Source organism: Salvia splendens, chromosome 6 (genome assembly GCF_004379255.2).
Source record: "Salvia splendens isolate huo1 chromosome 6, SspV2, whole genome shotgun sequence".
Taxonomy (NCBI): Eukaryota; Viridiplantae; Streptophyta; class Magnoliopsida; order Lamiales; family Lamiaceae; genus Salvia; species Salvia splendens.
Window position 1 is genome coordinate 17,490,683 of NC_056037.1, and position 24,883 is coordinate 17,515,565.

The 24,883-nt window shown below is 45.5% G+C and overlaps 1 protein-coding gene across 1 annotated transcript; it reads right to left on the reverse strand.

Moving 5' to 3' along the window:
• Positions 1-1,017: 1,017 nt before the first annotated feature.
• On the reverse strand, positions 1,018-3,246 carry LOC121808897 (the record flags this gene model as incomplete). The annotated part of the gene is made up of 1 exon (XM_042209460.1): positions 1,018-3,246. A coding segment is annotated over exon 1 (2,229 nt), but the record flags the coding sequence as incomplete, so codon positions are not given.
• Between the last annotated feature and the right edge of the window lie 21,637 nt (positions 3,247-24,883).

The window sequence follows — 24,883 nt, forward strand, 5'->3', positions numbered from 1 at the left end:
TTTTTCACAAGCTCCGTAAATAGAAGAAAAGTCATGATCATGCTCATAAAGGTCTTTAATAAACTCAAATCCAACATATTTGGAGGCACACATAGTAAGCACACGCTTTCTCAAACACACGGTATCACTCACAAGTAAAGTGCCATCATGCAAGGTCTCAAAAGGCTTCCTAGAAAGAGCATCGGCAACCACATTGTCCTTTCCCTTCTTGTACCTAATGACATAGGGAAAAGTCTCTAGGAAAACACTCCATTTAGCATGCCTTTTATCAAGTTTATGTTGACCTCCTAAGAACTTAATAGACTCATGATCCGTGTGTATCACAAACTCCTTGTGCATCAAGTAGTGTTGCCAATTCTCAAGGCAACGGACTATAGCATACAACTCCTTGTCGTATGTGGGGTAGTTCAATTGGGCTTGATTTAGTTTTTCCGAGAAGTAAGCTATGGGCTTACCCTCTTGCATGAGAACTCCCCCGATCCCCACACCACTTGCATCACACTCAAGTTCAAAAGTTTTATCAAAATTGGGGAGTGCTAGTAAGGGAGCATGCGTGAGGTCATTTTTCAAAGTACTAAACGCTCTCTCTTGCTCCTCCCCCCACTTAAACTCAACATTTTTTTTGACAAGGTGGTTCAAGGGTGAAGCTTTTGTGGAAAAATCCCTAACAAACCTCCTATAGAAGCTAGCAAGGCCATGAAAGGACCTAACCTCACTCACATTCCTAGGTGTTGGCCATTCCCTAATGGCTTTCACCTTTTCCTCATCTACCCGCACTCCTTCCTTTCCCACAACAAAACCAAGAAACACAACTTCCTCAACACAAAAAGTGCATTTAGGCAACTTGGCATATAAAGTATGCATTCTCAACACTTCAAGCACATTCCTAAGATGACTAGCATGCTCTTCAACACTACGACTATAAATCAAGATATCATCAAAATATACCACCACAAATTTCCCAATAAAAGGACGAAGTACATGATTCATCAAACGCATGAATGTAGAAGGGGCATTAGTCAAACCAAAAGGCATCACAAGCCATTCATATAAGCCAAATTTGGTTTTGAAAGCGGTTTTCCATTCATCTCCCTCTTTCATGCGAATTTGGTGATATCCACTAGCCAAATCAATTTTAGAAAAACATATAGAGCCACAAAGATCCTCTAACATGTCGTCTAACCTAGGTATAGGGTGTCTATATTTGATGGTGATTTTGTTAATTGCCCTACAATCTACACACATCCTCCAACTTCCGTCCTTCTTAGGTACAAGAATGACGGGTACGGCACAAGGAGATAGAGATTCACGAATTAGACCTTTGGCAAGGAGTTCCTCGACTTGCCTTTGTAGCTCTTGTGTCTCCTTGGGGTTCGCCTTGTATGCGGCCCGGTTTGGGAGTGATGATCCCGGCAAAAGGTCAATTTGATGCTCGATCCCCCTCATGGGAGGGAGTTCACTCGGGAGTTCTTCCGGGAATACATCTTCAAATTCCTGCAACACACTTTGGACAATCAAAGGATACGGGTCAAGGTTAGTAGCTAAGCACAAATCCTTACGGACCACGAGGAGAACGGAGGGGTGATTGTTTAGTGCCCACCCAAGGTCGGTTTTACTAGCTATCAAACATTCCTTTCCCCCTCTTGTTTGTGGGTGCTCTCCTTTGGGCGCTTTTATTTTTCTCTCACCACCCCCACTCTCACTTGGCTTTTTTAGCTCACATTCTTCTACTAGCCTTTTTTCCCTATCTCTCTCTCTTTCCTTTTGTAGATGTTGGCTAGCCTCAAACACGGCACTAGGTAGCAATGGCTTCAAACGAACCTTCAACCCGTTGAGCATGTAGAAATACTCATTCGTGAAGCCATTTTTGTAGGCCCTTCTATCAAACTCCCATGGCCTCCCTAGCAAAACATGACATGCCGTCATAGGAATGATATCACATAGGATGTCTTCCTCAACTTCTCCAATCTTCAATGGAACTTTGCATTGAGCCTTCACCCTCAACTCTCCGGAGTCCCCTAACCATTGCAATTTGTAGGGGTTTGGGTGTTTAAGTACCTTCAATCCCAACTTGGCCACCAACCGGTCACACACCACATTTGTACAACTCCCTCCATCTATGATGACCAAGCACGTCTTGGACTTCACCTTACACTTCATATGAAAGATGTTGCACCTTTGCTCCTTATGCTCTTCAAGGTTGGGTTGTACATTGAGCATTCGGAGTACAACCATAGCCCTTAAGGGTGTATCTTCTTCTTCGCCACTAGAAAAAGCTATGTCGGTGTCCGGGCTCACTTCTTTAGTGCCCACACCCTCCCCATCTTCTTCATCTTCCTCACTATACACGCTACCATCTTGCCCGATAACCATTACCCGTTGGTTTGGGCACTCGCGTGCATAATGGCCATACCCCTTGCACTTGAAACATTGAACCTTCTTGTCTTCCATAGGGGCTATAGCTTTAATAGGTTGAGTACCCGGTAGAGCCTTCGCGATCGGCCTCCCTTGGGTGTTTGGATTGGCCATGCTTTCCACCTTCTTGCCGGGAGCACTCCACTTGCTAGTCCCCGTCCCTCCGGTTTGGCTAGACGCCCATTTAGCCCGGCTAGAAACCAACTCCTTACTTTGCCTCTCAAAAGTGTCGGCAAACCCAATCACCTCGTCCAAGGAAATTCCCCTCAATGCCTCCACTTGCACCTTGTGCTTCAAGTTGATGTTAAGGCCATGGATAAATCGATCTTGAGTCGCCTCTTCTCGCTCCTCCACCCCTACCTTGCTCATCAATGATAGGAGTTCATAGTAGTACTCCATTACGCTCTTCGTCCCTTGCTTCAAATCTTGAAACTCCCCTCGAAGTCGGAGGAAATAGGACTTTGGTACAAAGGTAGTCCTCATGAGCTCACACAACTCCGCCCACGAACCCACTTCCCCTCCCCTAACCATCCTTCTCCTCCTCATCGTATCATTCCACCATGTATCCGCATTGCCACGAAACTCGGCTATTGCCACCTTCACCTTATCACCTTCCAAAAAGTTATGGAGTGAGAAAATTTTGCTCATTTGTGACTCCCATTCCAAGTAGGCCTCGGGATCAAACTTGCCGTAGAACTCGGGAAATGTGTGCTTGATAGACTTGGTGGGATCATCATACCGCGGCTCCATCTCCTCCTCATAGTTTCTATATCTTCCATGCCTACCATTCCACCCATGGTGCCCCATGTTTCCATTTCCTCTTCCGCCCATCATGTTCCCGAACCTACCATTCCTATTCCCATTCCGTCCTCCTCCTTGTCCCCCGCGCCCCCCATGATCGTACCAACCATATGGCTCTTCCTCTCCATTACTCCCCTCGGAGGCATCATGATGTGTGTGATTGCTCCTAGGGGTGTTTGACCTTGATAGTCGCACGGCCTTCAAAGCGTTGAGCTCGTCGTGGAGAAAAGTTTGGTTTTCATGGATGGATGCTTGGTTCACCTTGAGTTCCTTCAAATCCCCGAACATAGCATCTTGAGTGACATGCATTGTGGTTTGGCCTTCTTTTAGATCCCTCAAATCCGTCATAATTTTTTCCATCAAGTTTTTCAACTCATCCCCCGCCACACTAAGACTCGTGCTCGCACCCGGTTGCGGATCCCCCATCGTGGTGGATCTAGTACGAGGTGGCATTCACAATGGTACCTACAATAAGAAATAAAAAAAAACTAGGATCTAGTCCTAAGGGTTAGTAAAATCCACACTCACACACACAAGAAGGGGAGATTTTAGTAAGAACTCACTTCCCAATTGGTAATCCCACCCCCAATTCACTCACCAATGTCACTCGGAAAAAGGCTTAGAATATAGTGAGGGCTAGGTTCACTCACTCTCAATATCCAACTTCCAAAATGCAAGCGCTAAGACAAATCAATCAAGGTATACACATAGGCAATATAACCAAGCAAGTAAGGCCAATCAAGCATGTGAAAGTAAGGTTCAATGCCTAAGGAAGCTAACAAACAAACTTAGTTGAGCTGAAAATTTATGTAACTCTTGGCTGATCTTTAGGAAATTTTTTGATATGGCTACCCAACCCCAAAATTGATGAAACTTGGTAGATAACAAGATTAAAGGGTTTAGAAAGAGGGAAAAATATCCCCAATATAGCAGGTTTTCGAGAAGACCCTCGATTTTACGTTTTCCCCAAATCTGTCAAACTAGGGCACAAAACAGGGCAGCAACTTCACACATTAATTTGACCTATCAAATGATAGAATTTTTGGCTAAGATTTTTCAGGACAATAGTTCATATATCAAGGTTCATGCACACCAAAAATCAGCTCAATCCTACAACAATTGACCAATAAACAAGCAAAGGCTAAAACAAAAGAAATAAGGAAAAACAAGGAAAATGAAATTTCATAGAGGTTTAAAATCAAACACTTGGTAGGCACCTAGGCTCTAGATACCAAATGATAAAGGTTCCTTGTGAGGGAAACCTTCCATGTGCCCAAGAAATACCCAAAGCGGTGTTTGATTTCAATTTTTTTGTGTTTTCAAAGATAAAGTAAAGATAAGTTGAGCTAGCCACAAAAACTAAACTCAAAATGGTTTTGGATGGAGAGAAAGAAGGTGAGAAGAAAGTGTAAAGAAGGAGGAATCCTCTTTGAGGACCTATGACCTCCCACAAAGAGATGTGGGCAACCCTAGGCTACTTTCACCCAAAGCAAACACTCCATTGGCTCCACATTCATGACTACACAACCATAAATGCATACCTATACTTGATTTAGCCAAATGAACATAAAACAAGCAACCTACAATGTAGGAATTTGGATAGAAATCTCACATGGGAGATGCTCTCAAAGGAGTCTTCATAATAACATTCATCAAAGTCTGCCCTTAAAGTCTTACAAAAAGGATATTTATAGTTAGGGTTGGAAACCCAAGAAAAGGGCTAAAAACACAAGGAAAATCGGATGTAAAAGTTGAATCGCCCGGCCGGGCGTTTTGGGAAAGTGAAATCGCCCGGTCGGGCGAACTTTCTGGATTCGGCGCTGCTTCTTCAAACGCCCGGTCGGGCGTTCTGGGATGGTGAAATCGCCCGGTCGGGCAAACTTTCTGGACTGTGGACGATGCTCAGCGCACAAACGCCCGGTCGGGCGTTCTGGGATGGTGAAATCGCCCGGTCGGGCGAACTTTCTGGACTGTGCTCAGCGCACAAACGCCCGGTCGGGCGTTTTGGAGGTGTGGATTCGCCCGACCGGGCATTCCATCTGCCTCCTCCATTCCCCTCCTAATGAAGTTTGAAACGCCTTCCCGAAGCCTTTGTCTCATTGATCTCGTGACGGGCCTTCCGGGCAGCTTAAGGGGAGTCGTGGTCGGGTCAGCCCGGGCCTTGGACTTCCCGTTTATATCATCTAGGCTGGAATTTAAGGTGGTACTCTACTGACTAGGAGGTGTGAGAGACGTTTGATAAGCAGCTGTGTACGTGAGAGTAGGGGACATAATGTCTCGGAAAAAATGTGTAAGGTACGGGATTACTATAAAAATCTAAACGGAATATCAGAGGAAAAGAGGTAGTTAGGTGACTAGACGGACAGATCTGTAGGGTACCGCCTGAAAAGGTAGAAAAAGTAAAGGACAAAAGCAAAAAGTAACTAAAAAGTAAAAGTGGTCCCAAACTTGGATGGAGATGTTGTCTTCTTCAACACAAATCAAATCAGATCAGCAAAACCAGATTCATCACCATAAAAACACAGATTAACAACTTCAAGAACACAGATCTACAATTAAAACTTCAAATCAAAAGATCGAACACTGAAACTGCAATTATGCTTACTGGCCAACATGCAGGGTGGCAGAAATCACGTAAACTAGGTTTTCACACTTAACTAATTCAGATCTAAAATCTAACAGCTATCTAGACTTGCAAACTCAGAGAGATTAACTACAGAAGTTAAAACATGCGATTCCACACTGGAAATTACCGTAACAGCTAGATCTAAGCTATCTAGGCAGAAAGAAGCGAAAACAAACATGAACCGATGCTGGAAAACAACTTCATATTCAATAAAACGTTTGGATCACAACTAAGACTTCAAAGTAAGCAAATATTCAAAGTGCAACAAATCCAATCGTAAGAAAACAAAATGCGATTAACTAAGAAAGCAATAAAGATTGTTTGCCACTCAGGGCGATGAAATTGTTGACACTGCGAGACACGCTGACTGGAACGAGAGAATGGAACTCCGGCGAACTGATGATCTTCAAGTGACCATGGCTGTGGCGAGGAACGAGAATTACGAAGGATAATGCTGAATGAGTGATCTACCGAAGAGAGATTGCTAACTAAGCGTAGGAGTTAACTAACTAATTGATGATGATTCTCTCTCCAAGTGGCTTCCTTTTATAGAGAGGCCTCCCTAGATTTTTAGGGTTGACTTCAAACATGAAATGACTCTTTTGCCCCCTTGCTTGCGGCTGATATTCCCAGCTATCCTTCTTCTCCATCTCGAGCCTTTTTGGCATGCATACTGGTCAGGATAGCAACATCCTGACGCCCTTTTCACCTGAAGTATCCGAAACTTTGCCTACTGGCTAGAACACTCAACCAGCACACTTAAGCAACTGTTCTGCAGATATAATTTAATTATGCACATCATACTGACCAGTAACCAAGGCCTAGAATACGACTTATCAAACTGCTCACACTTACCGCATGCTTGTCCTCAAGCGTGAAGAACAAACAAAAAGAAATAAGTCGAATTCTAGCCTAGTTACTCTCCTGACCGACTCAATCCTAAACTAGACTCTAAGCTACGACTCAAGGAAGAAAAGAAAACATAAACGATCACAAAAACACATAAACAAACACAAGAGAACTAAAACACAATGATCGGGCTATATTTTCAACCATTCATAAACCCTTAAACTTCCGCCGCCCCCCTTTTCTCTCCCAGTCAGTATATCCGCTCGTCAAGATCGCCCAAACTTTCGGCCAAACACTAGTTTCACTTAGTCACTCGTACGTCTCCGGGAATGTTAGGACTGTTCTCTCTAAATGCTAGACCACAGATGCTTCGGACTTAGATCTCACGTGCAGCTACTGAAGGGCTTTAAGGTTTGTAACGGGGCTATTGGTTGTAGTGTTTGGGGTGGATGTTACTAAGGCTCTAAGGTTCAAAAAATTTCCACTTTATTTGGTGCGTGGGAACTGTGTGTACTCGGGCTCTTGGTTGTTGCTTCTTTCGGTCTGTGTTTCTGACATTAACCTCCAACTGGTCAGTAGCTCCTTGTGGCTTCGCCACCCTTATTCCCTCTTTTTTTGTGGTCAAGTATTTCTGACCATTTTTCCTCATATTCTTTCTTCTTCTTTCTCTTTTTTTTCTCTTTTGTGGCTACGCCACCCTTATTCCTTCTTTTTTGTGGTCAAGTATTTCTGACCATTCTTTTCTTCTCGAGCTTCCCAATCTTCCCTCCAGTTGAATTCTTCTTTCTTGCACACCTTTCTGGCCAGTTGTTTTCCATGCCTTGCATACACACACAGTCCTAGTGGCTAGGGGTGTATATCTGGGTATATATGGTTACGAAAAGGGGTTCTACTGGTAGTTTTTTTTCTTTTTTTTAAAGGGGGGTTTTCCTACTGCCTTCGGTGTTTGCCACACGCGGTCACTTCGCCCTAATCATTTTGTGGCAGCCACTCTTTTCTTTTCTGGATATTGTGGAAAGTGGTTCCACTTTAAGCTTATAACTCACATTTTAAGAGGGCTTTCGTGTTTGGCTCTAAGGATGGGCTTTTCTCTCATACTTGCATCGTCTATCCTGACTAGGAGGTACTAAAGGGGGTGGTTTATGTTTTCCAGCATGTCGTATCTCCCTCAATTCTCCTTACCGTCAGCTCAAGACAGTTGAGTTTTAAGCCCAATCAACACATCAAAGAAAAAAAACTAGACCTAACAAAACACTAACACAAACACAACCCACGCATGTACACATACGTTATACTGGCCATTGCGTCCCCCTCCCACTTCACAAGTGTCTGCCCTCAGATAAGGCTGTGAAGTGGAAAAGGTAATGGCCAGTACGGTGGACACACAAACATGACAAACAAAACGACATGCTAAAAACTAAAACTTCTCACACTTAGACTATAAAATAGGCTAAGTGGGAGAGTTTAAAACCTAAGCAGAATCCAACAATTACAAAACACATATATACATAAACTTCTCACACTTAGACCACGTAGTGGGCTAAGTGTGAGTCAACATGCTTATGAAAACATAAAAACAACAGAACATGCGTCACAGTAGCAAACTCTTTACTTCTCACACTTAGACTATAAAATTGGCTAAGTGTTATGAATGGGGTTTGTGCACATACACAAATTATACTACCTAAACAAACACCAAAACACAAACAAAAATACGGAAAAAAAAAAACAGAAAATTAAAACGAAAACTAACTGGTCAGTAGGGGTGGTGGTCACTTGTTCCTCCTGCTCCTTCGCGGGGCAGGTTATGGTGCAGGTGGGTTCTCCGGTGGTTCCTCTACATCCTCAGACTGGTTCTCATCAAACTTCGCCGGCTCCTCGGCTTCCGTCGGCACCTCGGCACTCTTGTTCCCTGATTTTGTTTCCTCTTGCTTATTTGGTTCAGTATACTGGCCTTCGTGGCCCCTGGCTCCGGTTCCTCTTTCCTGTTTTCCCTTGGTTACCTCTCTCAGTATTTCCTCCATCACGGACGCTATCCTGGTCAACTCTGATCGCATCTGTCGGTTTTCCTCTCCCATCTCTGCCATTGTTTTTTCCAACCTCTCATGCCTCTACTCCTGCGCTGGTACGCCCTGTAGGCATAGCTTCTTCTCCCATTTCATAGAAACATGGTACGCCCTGCCTCATGTAAACGGTGTTCGTTCGGACGAACAAAGGTGTATCAAAGAGACCAGGAGGGTCCAACATGATCTGGTCGGATAAGTCCTCGGCCTCCGTGATGATGATGTTGAACATTCCCAAGATATGGCATAGAGTGAGATTTCTCGCTGGGTGGGTGGCAATTAGATGGCATTGGTAGGCGGTCCAAAAACCCAGATGTAACTTCCTTCCGTGCTTGGCGCACCAGAGAAGGTATAACTCCGTCATCGATGTCCAGACAGCGGAGTTCGACTGCCCTAACAAATTGAAGTCCAAGTGAAGCTGGACTAGGCATAGGATTGGGTTATTGAAATGGATTGAGCGAGAGAGAGTGGATGCAAATTCTCCAGAGGCTGGGTGAGTTAACTCCTCCCAAGCCTCCTGGGGCTCAAATTCCACATGTCTGCGGGGAATTCCCCGCTCCCTACTTCTCCACTTTGGCCCTATGGCCTCCTCCAAACTGCACAGTCCCAGACGCACGGTCCACTCAATCAGATTCATCCGTATCTCTCCGCCAAACTGCCTAAAACTGATACATTCCTCATCTAGATCAGTGGTGACCTTAAACCTAAAGGTTGTGAAAAACTCCTTCGCTAATCTAACCGGGACACTCGGATCACCATTCTCCTACAACCATTTGAATCCTAACGCGTGCAAATAAGAGAGAAACTGCTCTTGGGCACCCAACTCATCTAAAGAAGGAAAATGAAGTACCTTTCCGCTCTTCACTTGCTTACTCCCTTCATCCTTGCTATCAAAAACTTTTTGTAGCTCCTTCGAGTCGAAAAGCTTCATCTCCTCCACCAGATCATCAGTAAGGTCCACTATCCAGCGCCGGTACCTCAATCTCTCTACCGGGGGATGTACTAGCTCCCGATGATCGTGCGGAAGCTGTTGCTCACTGTACTCCTCGTCCCCCAGGGAAATATCGCTGTCCGATTCTGACTCTTCACTGACAGCGTATTCGCTATCACTTTGTTCCCTCCGGTGTTCCTGGGCTCGCTGAACTGACTCAGTAATGACTATGCCAGTGTTCACTGTACGTGGCTTCTTGTTGTTGGGCTTCTTCTTCATAGGGGCCTTCCCCTTCCGTTTTCTTTCTTCCTGATATCTAGCTTCCTCTCCGTCATCCTCGTCTTTCTCTTCTTCGGGTTCCTTCTCAGCTTGTGTTGAAAATTGATCCTGGGCAGTAGGACTGGTCCCCTTGTGGCCTACTGACCTGGATGCGAGGTCCAGACCCTCAGCCATCCCGTCGGCCTCTTCACCTTGGCCACTCAGTGTTGGAGAGACCGCTTCGTTTTCCCTTGCAGTATCCTCCGAGTCAGTAGTAGGCAAAAACTCCTCCCCAGGTTTTGTGGGAGTAGCCCTTTCCTCATCACTCAAGATCTCCACCGGATCTGCCTCCATGTTCGGCTTCGCCCTACTAGCTGCCCACTTTCGTAAGCATCGTTGAGATACCCTTTCCGGCTTTGGCTGTTGAAAGAGCAGGTTTGTGCAGGTGTCGTTAAAGCAAGGATGTATCCTACTGATCAGTTTGGAAGTCCCTGCTAATCCTGAACCTGGTATCAATAATCCTCAACCCACTTCTACTGGCTAGTATAGTGGACGTAAGGGTCGAATCCCACAAAGATGAATGCGTTTTGGGAATTGTGGTGATATTCTGGAAATGCTTGGTTAGCTACCACGCTTTGGGTTGAGACTTATCTAGGCTGGAATTTAAGGTGGTACTCTACTGACTAGGAGGTGGGAAAGGTGTTGGACAGGCGGCTGTGTACGTGGAAAGTGGGGAACATGGTTTTCAGGAAGTATATGGAAATTACTAGTTTACTATAAAAGGTTAAACAGAATATCAGAGGAAAAAGAGGTAGTTAGGTGACTAGGCCTACCGGTCTGAAAAGTAACAGCTGAAAAGTAAGGAAAAGTAAAGGACAAAAGCAAAAAGTAACTAAAAAGTAAATGTGGTCCCAAATTTGGATGTGGACATTGTCTTCTCCAACAAGTCTGAACACAAATCAAACAACTCAGGTTCCATGAACGAGAAATGCAGATTAACAACTTCACAAAAAACAGATCTACAATCTAAACTCCAAATCAAAAGATTAAACTAACGAAACTGAAATTACGCTTACTGGGCAACATGCAAGGTGGCAGAATAACGTAAACTCGGATTTCACACTAAGACACTTCTGGAAAATAAATCTAAACAGCCACTGAACTAACAAATCACGGATCGAACAACTCCAAATGAAATCATGCTTCCAACACTTAGAAATTACTGCAACAACTAGATCTAAGCTACCTAGCCAGAATGAAACAGATTTGAACAGAAAGAGATGCATAAAAACAACTTCATTGCATAAAACGCTTGGATATCAACAAAACACTTCAAAGGATGATAAGTACTGAAAATGCAGCAGATCCAACGAAAGAAAACAAGTAAAGGTTAACTAAGAAAGCGAATAAAGATTGTTTTGCCACTCCGGGCGATGAAACTGCTACGACTACGGAATAAACTGGTAGGAACGGTGGAAGGAGAATCTCCGGCGGACTTCTGGAACTTCAGGTGACCATTGTTGTGGCGAGGAACGAGAATATGAAACACTAGGCTGAAGGACTGATCTGCCGAGAGAGAACTACTCTAACTAAGAGTGTTTTTCCTAAAGTTGATGATCCTTTCTCTCTCTAAGTGGCTTCCTTTTATAGGGAGGCTTGCCCTTGATTTTTAGGGTAGACTCTCTTCGCGAAATGACCCTTTTGCCCTTACTTGTGGCTGATCTTCCCAGCAATCCTTCTTCTCCATCTCGGGCCTTTTTGGCATGCATAATGGCCAGTATAGCAACATTCTGATGCCCTTTTCACCTGAATTCTCCGAACATTCCCGTACTGGCTAGAACACTTCCCTGCACACTTAAGCAACTGTTTTGCAGAATATATTCCAATTATGCACATTATACTGACCAGTAACCAAGGCCTAGAATACGACTTATCAAACTGCTCACAATTAACACATGCTTGTCCTCAAGCGTGAAGAACAAACAAAAAGAAGTATGACGCAAAGAAAACACATAACAAAGACAAAACACATAAAAGAAAACTAAAACACTTAGACACATTAACACAGTAATTGGGCTATATTTTCAACCATCCCTCCCCTCGGGATCAGGTGTAATCCGGCCTTAGACAGCCTTGAACTTCCGCCGCCCCCCTTTTCTCTCCCAGTCAGTATATCCGCTCGTCAAGATCGCCCAAACTTTCGGCCAAACACTAGGTTCACTCAGTCACTCATACCTCTCTGGGAATGTTAGGACTGTTCTCTCTAAATGCTAGACCACAGATGCTTCGGACTTAGATCTCACGTGCAGCTACTGAAGGGCTTTAAGGTTTGTAACGGAGCTATTGGTTGTAGTGTTTGGGGTGGATGTTCCTAAGGCTCTAAGGTTCAAAAATTTCCACTTTATTTGGTGCGTGGGAACTGTGTGTACTCGGGCTCTTGGTTGTTGCTTCTTTCGGTCTGTGTTTCTGACATTAACCTCCAACTGGTCAGTAGCTCCTTGTGGCTTCGCCACCCTTATTCCCTCTTTTTTGTGGTCAAGTATTTCTGACCATTTTTCCTCATATTCTTTCTTCTTCTTCTTTCTCTTTTATTTTTCTCTTTTGTGGCTTCGCCACCCTTATTCCTTCTTTTTTGTGGTCAAGTATTTCAGACCATTTTTTTCTTCTCAAGCTTCCCAATCTTCCCTCCAGTTTAATTCTTCTTTCTTGCACACCTTTCTGGCCAGTTGTTTTCCATGCCTTGCATACACACAGTCCCAGTGGCTAGGGGTGTATATCTGGGTATATATGGTTAGGAAAAGGGGTTCTACTGGTAGTTTTTTTTCTTTTTTTTTAAAGGGGGGGTTTCCTACTACCTTCAGTGTTTGCCACACGCGGTCACTTCGCCCTAATCATTCTGTGGCAGCCACTCTTTTCTTTTCTGGATATTATGGAAAGTGGTTCCACTTTAAGCTTATAACTCACATTTTAAGAGGGCTTTCGTGTTTGGCTCTGGGGATGGGCTTTTCTTTCATACTCGCATCATCTATCCTGGCTAGGAGGTACTAAAGGGGGTGGTTTCTGTTTTCCAGCATGTCGTATCTCCCTCAATTCCCCTTACCGTTATCTCAAGACAGTTGAGTTTTAAGCCCAATCAACACATCAAAGAAAAAAAACTAGACCTAACAAAACACTAACACAAACACAACCCACGCATGTACACATACTGGCCATTTCGTCCCTCCTCCCACTTCACAAGTGTCTGCCCTCAGATAAGGCTGTGAAGTGGAAAAGGTAATGGCCAGTACGGTGGACACACAAACATGACAAACAAAACGACATGCTAAAAACTAAAACTTCTCACACTTAGACTATAAAATAGGCTAAGTGGGAGAGTTTAAAACCTAAGCAGAATCCAACAATTACAAAACACATATATACATAAACTTCTCACACTTAGACCACGTCGTGGGCTAAGTGTGAGTCAACTTGCTTATGAAAACATAAAAACAACAGAACATGCGTCACAATAGCAAACCCTTTACTTCTCACACTTAGACTATAGAATAGGCTAAGTGTTATGAATGGGGTTTGCGCACATACACAAATTATACTACCTAAACAAACAGCAAAACACAATTAAAATACGAAAAACTAAAAAATGAAAATAAAAAGAAAACTAACTGGTCAGGTGAGGTGGTGGTCACTTGTTCCTCCTGCTCCTTCGCGGGGCAGGTTGTGGTGCAGGTGGTTCTTCCGGTTGTTCCTCCTCATTCTCAGACTGCTTGTTCCCTGATTCTGCCGACTCTTCGGCATCTCCTTCCTCTTGTTCTGCTTCTTCTTTCTGCTCTGCTTCTTTCGTCTCGGGTATTACTTCCTCTGATACTCGTGGTTCATTAGTTCGGCCTCTGTGGCCACTCGGTACAGATTCACGGACCAACTTCCCGGTTCCCAACTCGTTCAAGATTCCTTCCATCACAGTTACCAAACGGTTCAACTCCGCCCTTGCTTTCCTATTTTCATCGGCTAACTCCGCCACTGCTTTTTCCAACCTCTCCTGCCTCTACTCCTGCGCTGGTGTTCCCTGGGCTGTCGTCGCTCTCCCGGCTGGTATAGCTTCTTCTCCCATCGCGTAGAAACGTGGTATGCCCTGCCTCATGTAAACGGTGTTCGTTCGGATGAACAATGTTGTATCAAAGAGGCCAGGAGGGTCGACCATCGTCAAGGGGGATAAGTCCTCTCCCTCCGAGATAGCTATGTTGTTCCTGACAAAAACTTTCAATATATGGCAGAGGGAGAGGTTCCTCGCTGGGTGGGTGGCGATGAGGTGACACTGGTATGCGGTCCAAAAGCCCAGGTGCACTGTCCTCCCGCGCTTAGCACACAAGAGGAGGTACAGTTCGGACGGCGGAATTTGATTGCCCCAACAAATTAAAATCCAAGTAAAGTTGTACCAGACGCAAAATTGGGTTGTTGAAGGGGACGGAGCGGGAAATCGTGGACTTGAACTGCCCTGCGTCAGGGTGAGTAAGTTCCTCCCAGGCTTCCTGGGCTCAAATTCGATGTGCCTCCGGGGAATTCCCCTCTCCTTACTTCTCCATTCTGGCCTCTTCTAAACTACACATTCCCAATCTGACCGTCCACTCAATCAAGCTCATGCTCACCTCTCTTCCGAATACCCTAAAGGTTATGGACTCTTCGTCCAGATCCGTAGTGACCTTGAATCTAAAGGTAGTGAAAAACTCATTTGCCAGCCTTATAGGTATACTCGGATCCCCATTCTCCAACAACCAATCAAAACCCAACGCACGCAAATACAACAAGAGAGGCTCACGGGAATTCAATTCATCAAGTGCTGGGAAACAGAGTACCTTCCCACTCTTAATCTGCTTCCTGCCGTCGTCCTTGTCATCAAACGCATCCTGAAGCTTTTTAGTGATGAAGTGCTTCATGTCTTCTATTAGCTTGTCAGTGAGCTCCACCTTCCAATGCCGGTACTTCAATCTTTCCACGGGAGGATGCATCAACTCTCGATGGTTGTGTGGGAGCTGCTTCTCGCCATACTCCTCGTCCTCTAGGGAGACGTCGCTTTCTGACCCCGATTCTTCACTTGCGGTATACTCACTGTCACGCGGCTCATTTCGGCGCGGTGGGGCTCTCTGATCTGACTTTGTGATGGCGATGCCGGTGTTGACCGTACGCTGCTTCTTGCTGCTTCTTGCTGCTTGGTTTCTTCTTAACAGGGGCTTTCCCCTTCCTTTTCCTCTCCTTGCGGTATCTATCCTCATCTCCGTCTTCATTTTCCTCCGGTCTCTCCTCTGTTGGTGTTGAAGGCTCCTTCTGGGTAGTAGACTGGGTCTCCAAGCGGATATGGGTACTGTCATCTCCTGGCTCTGGGTGACCTACTGACTCCGATGCGAGGTCCAGACCCTCAGCCATCGTGTCAGTTTCTTCTCTCTGTTCACTCGGCGTGGGTGAAACCACCTCGGTTGCTGTCGAGGCATCTTTCAAGTTGGTAGCTGACAAGGATTCCTCCCCAGGTTTTGTAGGAGTAGCCCTGTCGTCTTCACTAGAGATTTCCAAACTTGCTGCCGTGTTTGCTCCTGCCTTGCTGGATGTCCATTTCCCGAGGCATCTTTGCGAGACTCTCTTTGGCTTCGGCCGTTCTTCCTTTGGATCACCTTTCAACACCAATTTTCTTTTAACTGTTTTTGGTTTCAATACTGGTGGTACCACCTGCTCTGGTTCCACTGGTTGTACCTCGGTATCCTTCTCCTCGATTTGTGTATCACTCTCCCCTGCTTCTGGCTGGGGAGTCACCGACTTCGGCTCTTCCTCTTCGGTCTGTTTCTCTTCCACCTTGTCTACTGGCTGGTGGGCTAGGCCTTCTGGGTCGTTCCTTGTACCAGCTTCTTCACTCTCTCCTACTGCCTCCGATGCGAGGTCCAGACCCTCAGCCATCTTGGCAGTGCCATCTTCCATCCTGGTTACCTCGTTCAAAAGCTCCTCAAACTCCTCATCAGTCATAAGGACTTTCTTTCTGGCCGTTTCGTTCAGATCTATCCTCTCCCTTTCCATTTCTTGGGGAACGAGTTCCGCTACCGGTGTTCTCTCCGATTCATCTTCTTCCTCCCGGCTCTTCTGCTCCCCGCTTGCTTTCCATTCGCCTTCCCCTAGGTCAGAGTCATAATAGGCAGAAAGAGGGTCAACATCCATTGGTTCGATTTGTTGGCGAGTCGGGGAGGGTTTTGAGGATTCTGATGGTGCGGTCGTCAAGGGAGATTTCTTTTCTGGTGGGATTGTTGAGGAAGTTGGAATGGAAGTCGGTGGGTGCACTGTGGGTTGAACATTTGTTTCTGGGGTAGGTACTATCGGGGTTCCTCCGGTCATGCTTGATCCGCCTCCGATTTGGCTAAAACTCGCCAACACAGCCGCCCAATCTTTATTTGGGTCCTGCTGCCTGAGGAACTCCGCCAGTTCGTTCAAGGGAATCATCGCCGGAGCCTGAGGAATCGGCTCTTGTGGTTGCGGTTGCGGGTTTGGCGGCCACTCTTCAGTCGGTGGTTGTATTTCTGGGGTTTCATCTCGGAGGCTTGAAAAGGGTCTCACCGAGGCTTGTTGTTGGCCGCTTTCTTTAAATCAACTTGTTGGGGAAGTGTGTCTGCGGGTAGAAGGTTTTTTGCAGCATCCCCCTCTTTTTCTAATTCACCATCTGAGAATTCCTCTGTACTGGCTGGTAGTTGAGCCCATGCGGCTCCAATAAATTCTGATTTCTGACAAAAGTTCATAATTGCTTTTTCTATCTCTTCATCAGTCAACCATTGGCTGCTGATCAGATCGCACCATGCAGCTACTTCTACATCAGTCTGTCCATACACATCCAACGCTTGGAGTTTTTCCTGCAATAATTCGGTCTCAAGAAAATCTTGGACTAGGGGGTCAATTACATCAACATAGCATAGATTTTCAGAATCGATAGGCTTCTTCATGGCCTCATTGATATCAAAAGTAAATTTCTCCCCATGGAAATCTATACAAATCGTCCCCTCAGCCACGTCAACGATTGTCTTAGCTGTCCTAAAAAACGGTCTCCCTAACAATATACCGCTAGACTCCCTAGCTTCAGACTCACTCATCTTGATCACATAAAAGTCAGTAGGATAAGTAAAATCATGCACTCTCACCAACACGTTTTCTAACACACCCTCAGGATTTATGCATGACCTATCAGCCAGTTGGATTAATACCCTAGTGCTTGTCAACTTCACTCCTTTCAACCGGTTATAGATTGACAATGGCATGACATTTATAGATGCTCCCAGATACTACATTGCATGTTCCACCTTTACATCTCCTATAATTATGGGTAGAGTGAACATACCTGGATCGGCCCTCTTGGGCGGTAGCTTCTCCTGCACTATTGCTGACGCTATCTCTTCCACCATGATCTTCCCATCCTCCTGGGCTTTCCCGGCTATGAACTCCTTAATGAATTTCCCAAGAGGGGGTAGCTTCACGGCTAGGAGGAATGGTATGGTGACATCCAATTTCCCAAAAATCGACAAGTAATTCACCGGGTTCTCCTTCTTTCTTTTTGTAACAAAGCGGAAAGGGAACGGCCTCTCCCCTTTAGTTCCTTCCGTCGGTCCCTTAACAGCCTTCCCGGAGTCTTTCTTGGGCAAATTCTGGAACTGAGCCTCCGTTCTGGATTCTACCTCTTGATGGGGTTCCTTCCTGACCAGTACGTTCTCGGGTTCACCTCCTCCACATGGCGTCTCCCCCAAGAAAAATGGGTCATGCATCCGAGGTATGGATCTATTAAGCCCTTCCACTGAGATGGTGTCGCCCCTATCTTCGTTCCACTCGGCTCTCCACTTGGTTGTTTCGGTCTAGGTCCATCATAAGTAGTTCCTGACCTCAATGTAACCTTACTCACATTCACCTTTTTGGGTATTTGGACTGTAGACGGGAGTTTCCCTGCATTTCCTTTCAAATCACCAACCGAGCTGGCCAGCTGGGCCAACTGCCTATTCATCATATCAATATTCGCCTTATGTTCCTTCTGGGCACTCTGCATCCCCTGCACCACTTCATTGTTGGATTACAACTCACCCTTAATACTTTGCAGCGAAGCGAGCAATTCTCCCATCATGTCCTCCATAGATCGTCTGGTCCTGTTGGAATATTGTGACTGATTTGGGCCTTGGTGCTGGTTATACTGGGAACTTTGGTTGGGCTGGAAATTTTGGAAGTTTTGCTGGTTCTGGTTAGGTGGGTATTGGTTATACTGGCCAGGAGGGTTATACTGGTCTTGGTGATATTGGTTCTGGTTCTGGTTTTGGAAATGATTTTGGTTCTGATGGTGTTGGGGTGCTTGATTCGGCTGATTTTGGTAATTTTGGAAGTTTCTCTGGTGGGGTGGTATGTAGACAGGGTTTGGGTTTTGGTGTTGTGGGTTCCTTCCTGACCAGTTGAACTGGTGGTCCGGGTTTGCTGGCCCACGGTTGGGGTTTTGGTTCGAGTGGGGGTTATATTGGTTCTGAACTTGACCTTGGTTTTGATTTTGGTTCCCATCTCCCCATCGAAAATTTGGGTGATCCCTCTATGGTGCGTCCCGTTGTCTCCCCTGGATCTAATTCCCATTTGAGTTAAAATACTCGGTAGCATTAGCCTGCTCCATACTGACCACATCGTTTGGCTGATCATAGCTCGGTCCTTGGTTTCCCTGTTCTGCACCCTTGTAGTTCCTAACTGGGGAAGTCGGCGGTGTATTCTTCTCGATTGCGCTCAGGAGTGACTTCTTCAGCTCATCCATCTTCAAATCCATCTTCTGTTCAAGCTTCTGCTCCTGGTCAGTAGACGAGGCACTTGCAACCCTTTCTCGGTTGTATCCATCCCTTGAATGGTCATACTCCTTCTTCGCACTCAGTAGCTTCCTTAGGACCCTCTTTGCTTCGTTGACCCGTAGCTGCGTGAAGCTTCCTCCCAACGACGAATTGGCTAGGTCCTTGGTTATTATGTTCATCCCCTCATAGAAGGTATGATGTATCTCAATGTCCGCCATGCGATGATTGGGACATGCATCTAAAAGGCCCATATACCTCGCCCAATAATCGCTCAAGGGTTCATCGTACCCTTGCTTCACACTAGTTATTTCCCTCTTTAGCGCGCTTGTCTTGGATGACGGGAAAAACTCACCTAGGAATATTGACTTGAAATCGGCCCAACTCTCAATGGAGTCGGGGGGGCAGGCGCATGAACCAGGTGTTTGCCTCCCCTTTCAAAACGAACGGTAAAGCCTTCAATCTGTAATCATCCTCGGTCACCCCTGCTGGCCTCCTCTGCGCCCTACAAATCTTACAAAACTCATGAAGGAACTCGTAAGGCCCTTCGTAACTCTTCCCGCAGTATGTAGGCATAATTGCGATCACATGAGGCTTCACATCACAGGCAGTTTGCCCTGGGGTCACAACTATGGCTTGAGGTGGTTCTCCCTCGGTATGTGCGTTCAGCGTCCCGATCTCAGGATCTTCTTCTGCTTGAGCGGCCATCCTTCTCGGGTTTCCCTCTATCCTTGGTATCTCTTCCGATATTGGTCCTTCTATGGTGTATTGCTCCTCGTCACTACTCGAACCTAAGTCAGACAAAGCCGTCGACAAGCCGGATCGAGTGGTTACGAGTATAGATCCTCGCTGAAGTATCTTCGGCCTCCACTGGTCAGGAGCCGAGTTGCTTCTCATAAACTGAAATAAAAAGAAAGAGAAAAAGTTATCCACAATATATACGCCAAAGTATCACGCACAATAGCTACTAATAACCCCATCCATCCCCGACAACGGCGCCATTTGAAAGAGCAGGTTTGTGCAGGTGTCATTAAAGCAAGGATGTATCCTACTGATCAGTATGGAAGTCCCTACTAATCCTGAACCTGGTATCAATAATCCTCAACCCACTTCTACTGGCTAGTATAGTGGACGTAAGGGTCGAATCCCACAGATACGAATGCGTTTTGGAATTGTGGTGATATTCTGGAAAGGCTTGGTTAGCTACCATACTTTAGGTTGAGACTTATCTAGGATGGAATTTAAGGTGGTACACTTCTGACTAGGAGGTGGGAAAGGTGTTGGACAGGCGGCTGTGTACGTGGAAAGTGGGGAACATGGTTTTCAGGAAGTATATGGAAAGTACTAGTTTACTATAAAAGGTTAAACAGAATATCAGAGGAAAAATAGGTAGTTAGATGACTAGGCCTACCGGTCTGAAAAGTAACAGCTGAAAAGTAAGGAAAAGTAAAGGACAAAAGCAAAAAGTAACTAAAAAGTAAATGTGGTCCCAAATTTGGATGTGGACATTGTCTTCTCCAACAAGTCTGAACACAAATCAAACAACTCAAGTTCCATGAACGAGAAATGCAGATTAACAACTTTACAAAAAACAGATCTACAATCTAAACTCCAAATCAAAAGATTAAACTAACGAAACTGAAATTACGCTTACTGGGCAACATGCAAGGTGGCAGAATAACGTAAACTCGAATTTCACACTAAGACACTTCTGGAAAATAAATCTAAACAGCCACTGAACTAACAAATCACGGATCGAACAACTCCAAATGAAATCATGCTTCCAACACTTAGAAATTACTGCAACAACTAGATCTAAGCTACCTAGGCAGAATGAAATAGATTTGAACAGAAAGAGATGCATAAAAACAACTTCATTGCATAAAACGTTTGGATATCAACAAAACACTTCAAAGGATGATAAGTACTGAAAATGCAGCAGATCCAACGAAAGAAAACAAGTAAAGGTTAACTAAGAAAGCGAATAAAGATTGTTTTGCCACTCCAGGCGATGAAACTGCTACGACTACGAAATAAACTGGCAGGAACGGTGGAAGGCGAATCTCCGGCGGACTTCTGGAACTTCAGGTGACCATGGTTGTGGCGAGGAACGAGAATATGAAACACTAGGCTGAAGGACTGATCTGCCGAGAGAGAACTACTCTAACTAAGAGTGTTTTTCCTAAAGTTGATGATCCTTTCTCTCTCTAAGTGGCTTCCTTTTATAGGGAGGCTTGCCCTTGATTTTTAGGGTAGACTCTCTTCGCGAAATGACCCTTTTGCCCTTACTTGTGGCTGATCTTCCCAGCAATCCTTCTTCTCCATCTCGAGCCTTTTTGGCATGCATAATGGCCAGTATAGCAACATTCTGATGCCCTTTTCACCTGAATTCTCCGAACATTCCCGTACTGGCTAGAACACTTCCCTGCACACTTTAGCAACTATTTTGCAGAATATATTCCAATTATGCACATTAAACTGATCAGTAACCAAGGCCTAGAATACGACTTATCATCTGTTCTGCCCTAGGGTCTCCCTTCAACACCAACTTCCTCTTGACTACCTTCGGTTTAGTCACCGGAGGTGCTACTGGTTTTGGTATCTCTGGTGTTGCTTCTGTTTCTTCCGCCTCTTTATACTCACCACTCTCCCCTCAGCCACCGCGGCAATGTCATCTTCCATCCGATTGACATCATCTAAAATAGCCTGAAATTCCTCATCGGTCATTAGGCCCTGCTTCTTGGCCGTCTCATTCAGATCTATCTCCCCTCTAGCCACTTCGTGATGGACGGTTTCTGCAACCGGCGTCTTCTCAGCTGCACTTCTTCCCTCTTGGCCTTACTTCTCCTTCCTCAGCCTTTCCTTCCTTTCTTCTGGATCAGAATCTTAATAGGCCGCAATAGGATTAACATTCATGGGCTATGTCTCTTGGTGGCTCGGAGAGGGTTCCGAGGGTTCTGACGGTGCGGCTTCAGTGGGAGATTCCTCTTCTTGTGGAGGTTGTGCCGTGGGCTGCGCGCTTGTCTCTGATGCGGTTACTGCCGGGCTTGTTCCGGTCACGCTCCCCTGTCCTCCAATTCGGCTGAAATTTGCCAACTCCGCCGCCCAATTTCTGGTCGAATCTTGCAGCCTAAGAAACTCAGCCATTGCGTCTAAAGAGATCATCGCTGGTGCTTGCGGAGCCGGCTCTGATGGTTGTGGGTTCGGCGGTGGTTGGGTGGACGGTGGTTCTTCTCGCGGCTGTTGTGTTTCTGGGACCTCTTCCCGGCGGTTTGAAGTGGGTTTGATTTTTGTTGCCCATGCTTTCTTTCCCATGGCTTAGATCTGTGAAATTCCGGGTATAATGTGGGGTTTGGTGTTTGTGGAGTGACGGTGGAAATTTTGCAGAGAGAAAAAAAATGAAGAGTGAAATTGTGAAGTGAAAAATGGGGGAGACGGCTGGTTATGGGTTGGAATATGGCAGTTATGGGTTTGCGACCGGTTATAGGCGGTTCCAAATCGCGTCATTTTGAGGGAGAGACGGTTGAGAATACTGAGTCCTGATTGGTCGGCGTGTCCAGTCTCTCTGCTCACTCGCCCCTTCCAGTCGCTGCCACCCTGCAAAAGCTGGAAAAAGTCCACAAATTCAAATTCGTCCCTTAATGATTTCCCCCTATATTTCCTAGATTAGAAATAAAGTAAAAAGGACACTTAAATAAAATAAGAGTTTCACCAAAATGGTATTCTGATGGTCAGTACGTACTCCCAATTAATATTTGAGGTCCGAAAAATATTTTTGGTTTTTCTTAAAACTAACTAGCATGCAAAGGTTCAAATTAATTAACTACCACATATGTACCATATTTACATCTTCCTTAGGAAAATTGGGATTCTACTTTGCCAGCATATGTACATTACGCTAAAGGAGCTAGCCTAGTGGAATTCATATCCCCATCCTACCGGTCAGTATGAAACCTGAGTATGTGGTTGCAGTGGGATCTCATCCACTACCGTCACATCACTATTGTCCCTAAATACTTTTAGCATAAGCCCATTCACAATAAAAGGTTCAGAGTTAGAAGGACTCCCTGAAATTCCTACTGCTCCATTGGAACGGAGTGAGGTGATGACATATGGCCCTGTCCATTTCGACTTGAGTTTCCCAGGCATGAGCTTCAGTCTTGACTGGAAAAGTAGTACTTTCTGCCCAACATGGAGATCCTTGGTCCTCAGATTCCTGTCGTGCCACAATTTGGTTCGCTCCTTGTACCACATGGCTGAGTCAAACGATTCCAATCTGAGTTCCTCCAACTCCTGCAGCTGCAGCTTCCTTTCCTCTTCACAGGCTGTAGCATCCATATTCACTTTCTGTACTGCCCATTATGCTCGGTGTTCAATTCCAACCGGTAAATGGCACATCTTCCCAAAAACGATCCGGTACGGGGACATTCCTATGGGGGTCTTATAGGCTGTACGATAGGCCCATAGAGCATCCTCTAACCTCACACTCCAATCCTTCCTAGAAGGATTTACAGTCTTCTCTAGAATCTTCTTTATCTCTCGGTTAGAAATCTCCGCTTGACCATTAGCTTGCGGATGATAGGGGCTCGAAAGTCTATGGTGCACACCGTACTTTTTCATAACAACTTCAATTGTACGGTTACAAAAGTGTGTACCTTGATCAGATATGATCGCCCTCGGAACTCCAACCTGCTGAAGATCTGACTCTTTAAGAACTTGGCCACCTCCTTTGCTTCACACGTGCTCGTGGCCTTTGCTTCTACCCATTTGGAAACGTAATCCACCGCGACTAGGATATACAGATTGCCATAGGATGAAGGAAAAGGCCCCATGAAATCTATTCCCCTTATGTCGAACAGCTCACAAACGATGATGGGTACCTGCGACATTTCATCCCGGGCAGATATTCCTCCGATCAGTTGACAACGTTCACAGCTTCTACAGAATTCTTATGCATCCTTGTTGAGGGTTGGCCAATAAAAACCGCTATCCAGAATCTTCCTTGCCGTCTTCTTGGACCCAAAATGTCCTCCACATGCCAACGAATGGCAATGGATCAAGACATCCCGCTGCTCCCAGTCAGGAATGCACCTCCTTATCACTTGATCGGATCCCACTCTCCATAGATAGGGGTCGTCCCAAAAGTAGTATTTTGCTTCACTCTTAATCTTCATTCTTTGGGCCTTGGTAATTCTCGACACTTCTGGAAGCTCTCCAGTCACTAGGTAGTTGGCTAGGTCTACATACCATGGTTCTTGCCGTACCTTTTCTTTCCCTCTTGCTGTATCGTACTGGCTAGTAAGCTTCATCACTTCTTCCTAGTCAATTTTCCTGATCTCAAAAATCACCTTACATAAATGCTCCTCTAGAAACTTGTCGTGCACCTCTTCGCTGTTTCCATCTTGCACTATTCTACTCAAATGGTCCGCCACCTTGTTCTCGACTCATTTCTTATCTTCCACTTCCCAATCAAATTCTTGTAACAAGAGTACCCATCAGATCAAACGGGGTTTTGATTCTTTCTTGGTAATCAGATACTTAATCGCTGCATGGTCAGTATATACGATGACCTTGGATCCCAACAAGTATGGCCGGAACTTCTCGAAAGAATACGCCACTGCCAGCATCTCCTTTTCAGTGGTATCGTAATTCCGCTGGGCTTGATTCAGAGTCTTAGATGCATAAAAAATTACGTATCTCTTCCCATCGATCTTCTGACCCAGTACGGCTCCCACTGCATAGTGGCTGGCGTCACACATTACTTCGAAAGGATAGTCCCAGTCAGGAGCCCGTATGATAGGTGCGGATATCAGCTTTTCCTTGAGAAGGTTGAAAGCAGCCTTGCATTGCTCATCAAAAACGAACTCCACTTCATTCTGAAGAAGTCGGGTAAGGGGTTGGCGATCTTGGAGAAATCCTTGATAAATCTTCGATAAAATCCGGCGTGGCCCAGAAAGCCCCTTATCCCCTTCTGATCAGTAGGAAACGGCAATTTGGATATAATGTCCACCTTGGCTCGATCCACCTGGATTCCTCTCTCTGAGACCACGTGTCCTAGAACAATCCCCTCGGTGACCATAAAATGACACTTCTCAAAGTTCAAAACCAAACTCTTTGC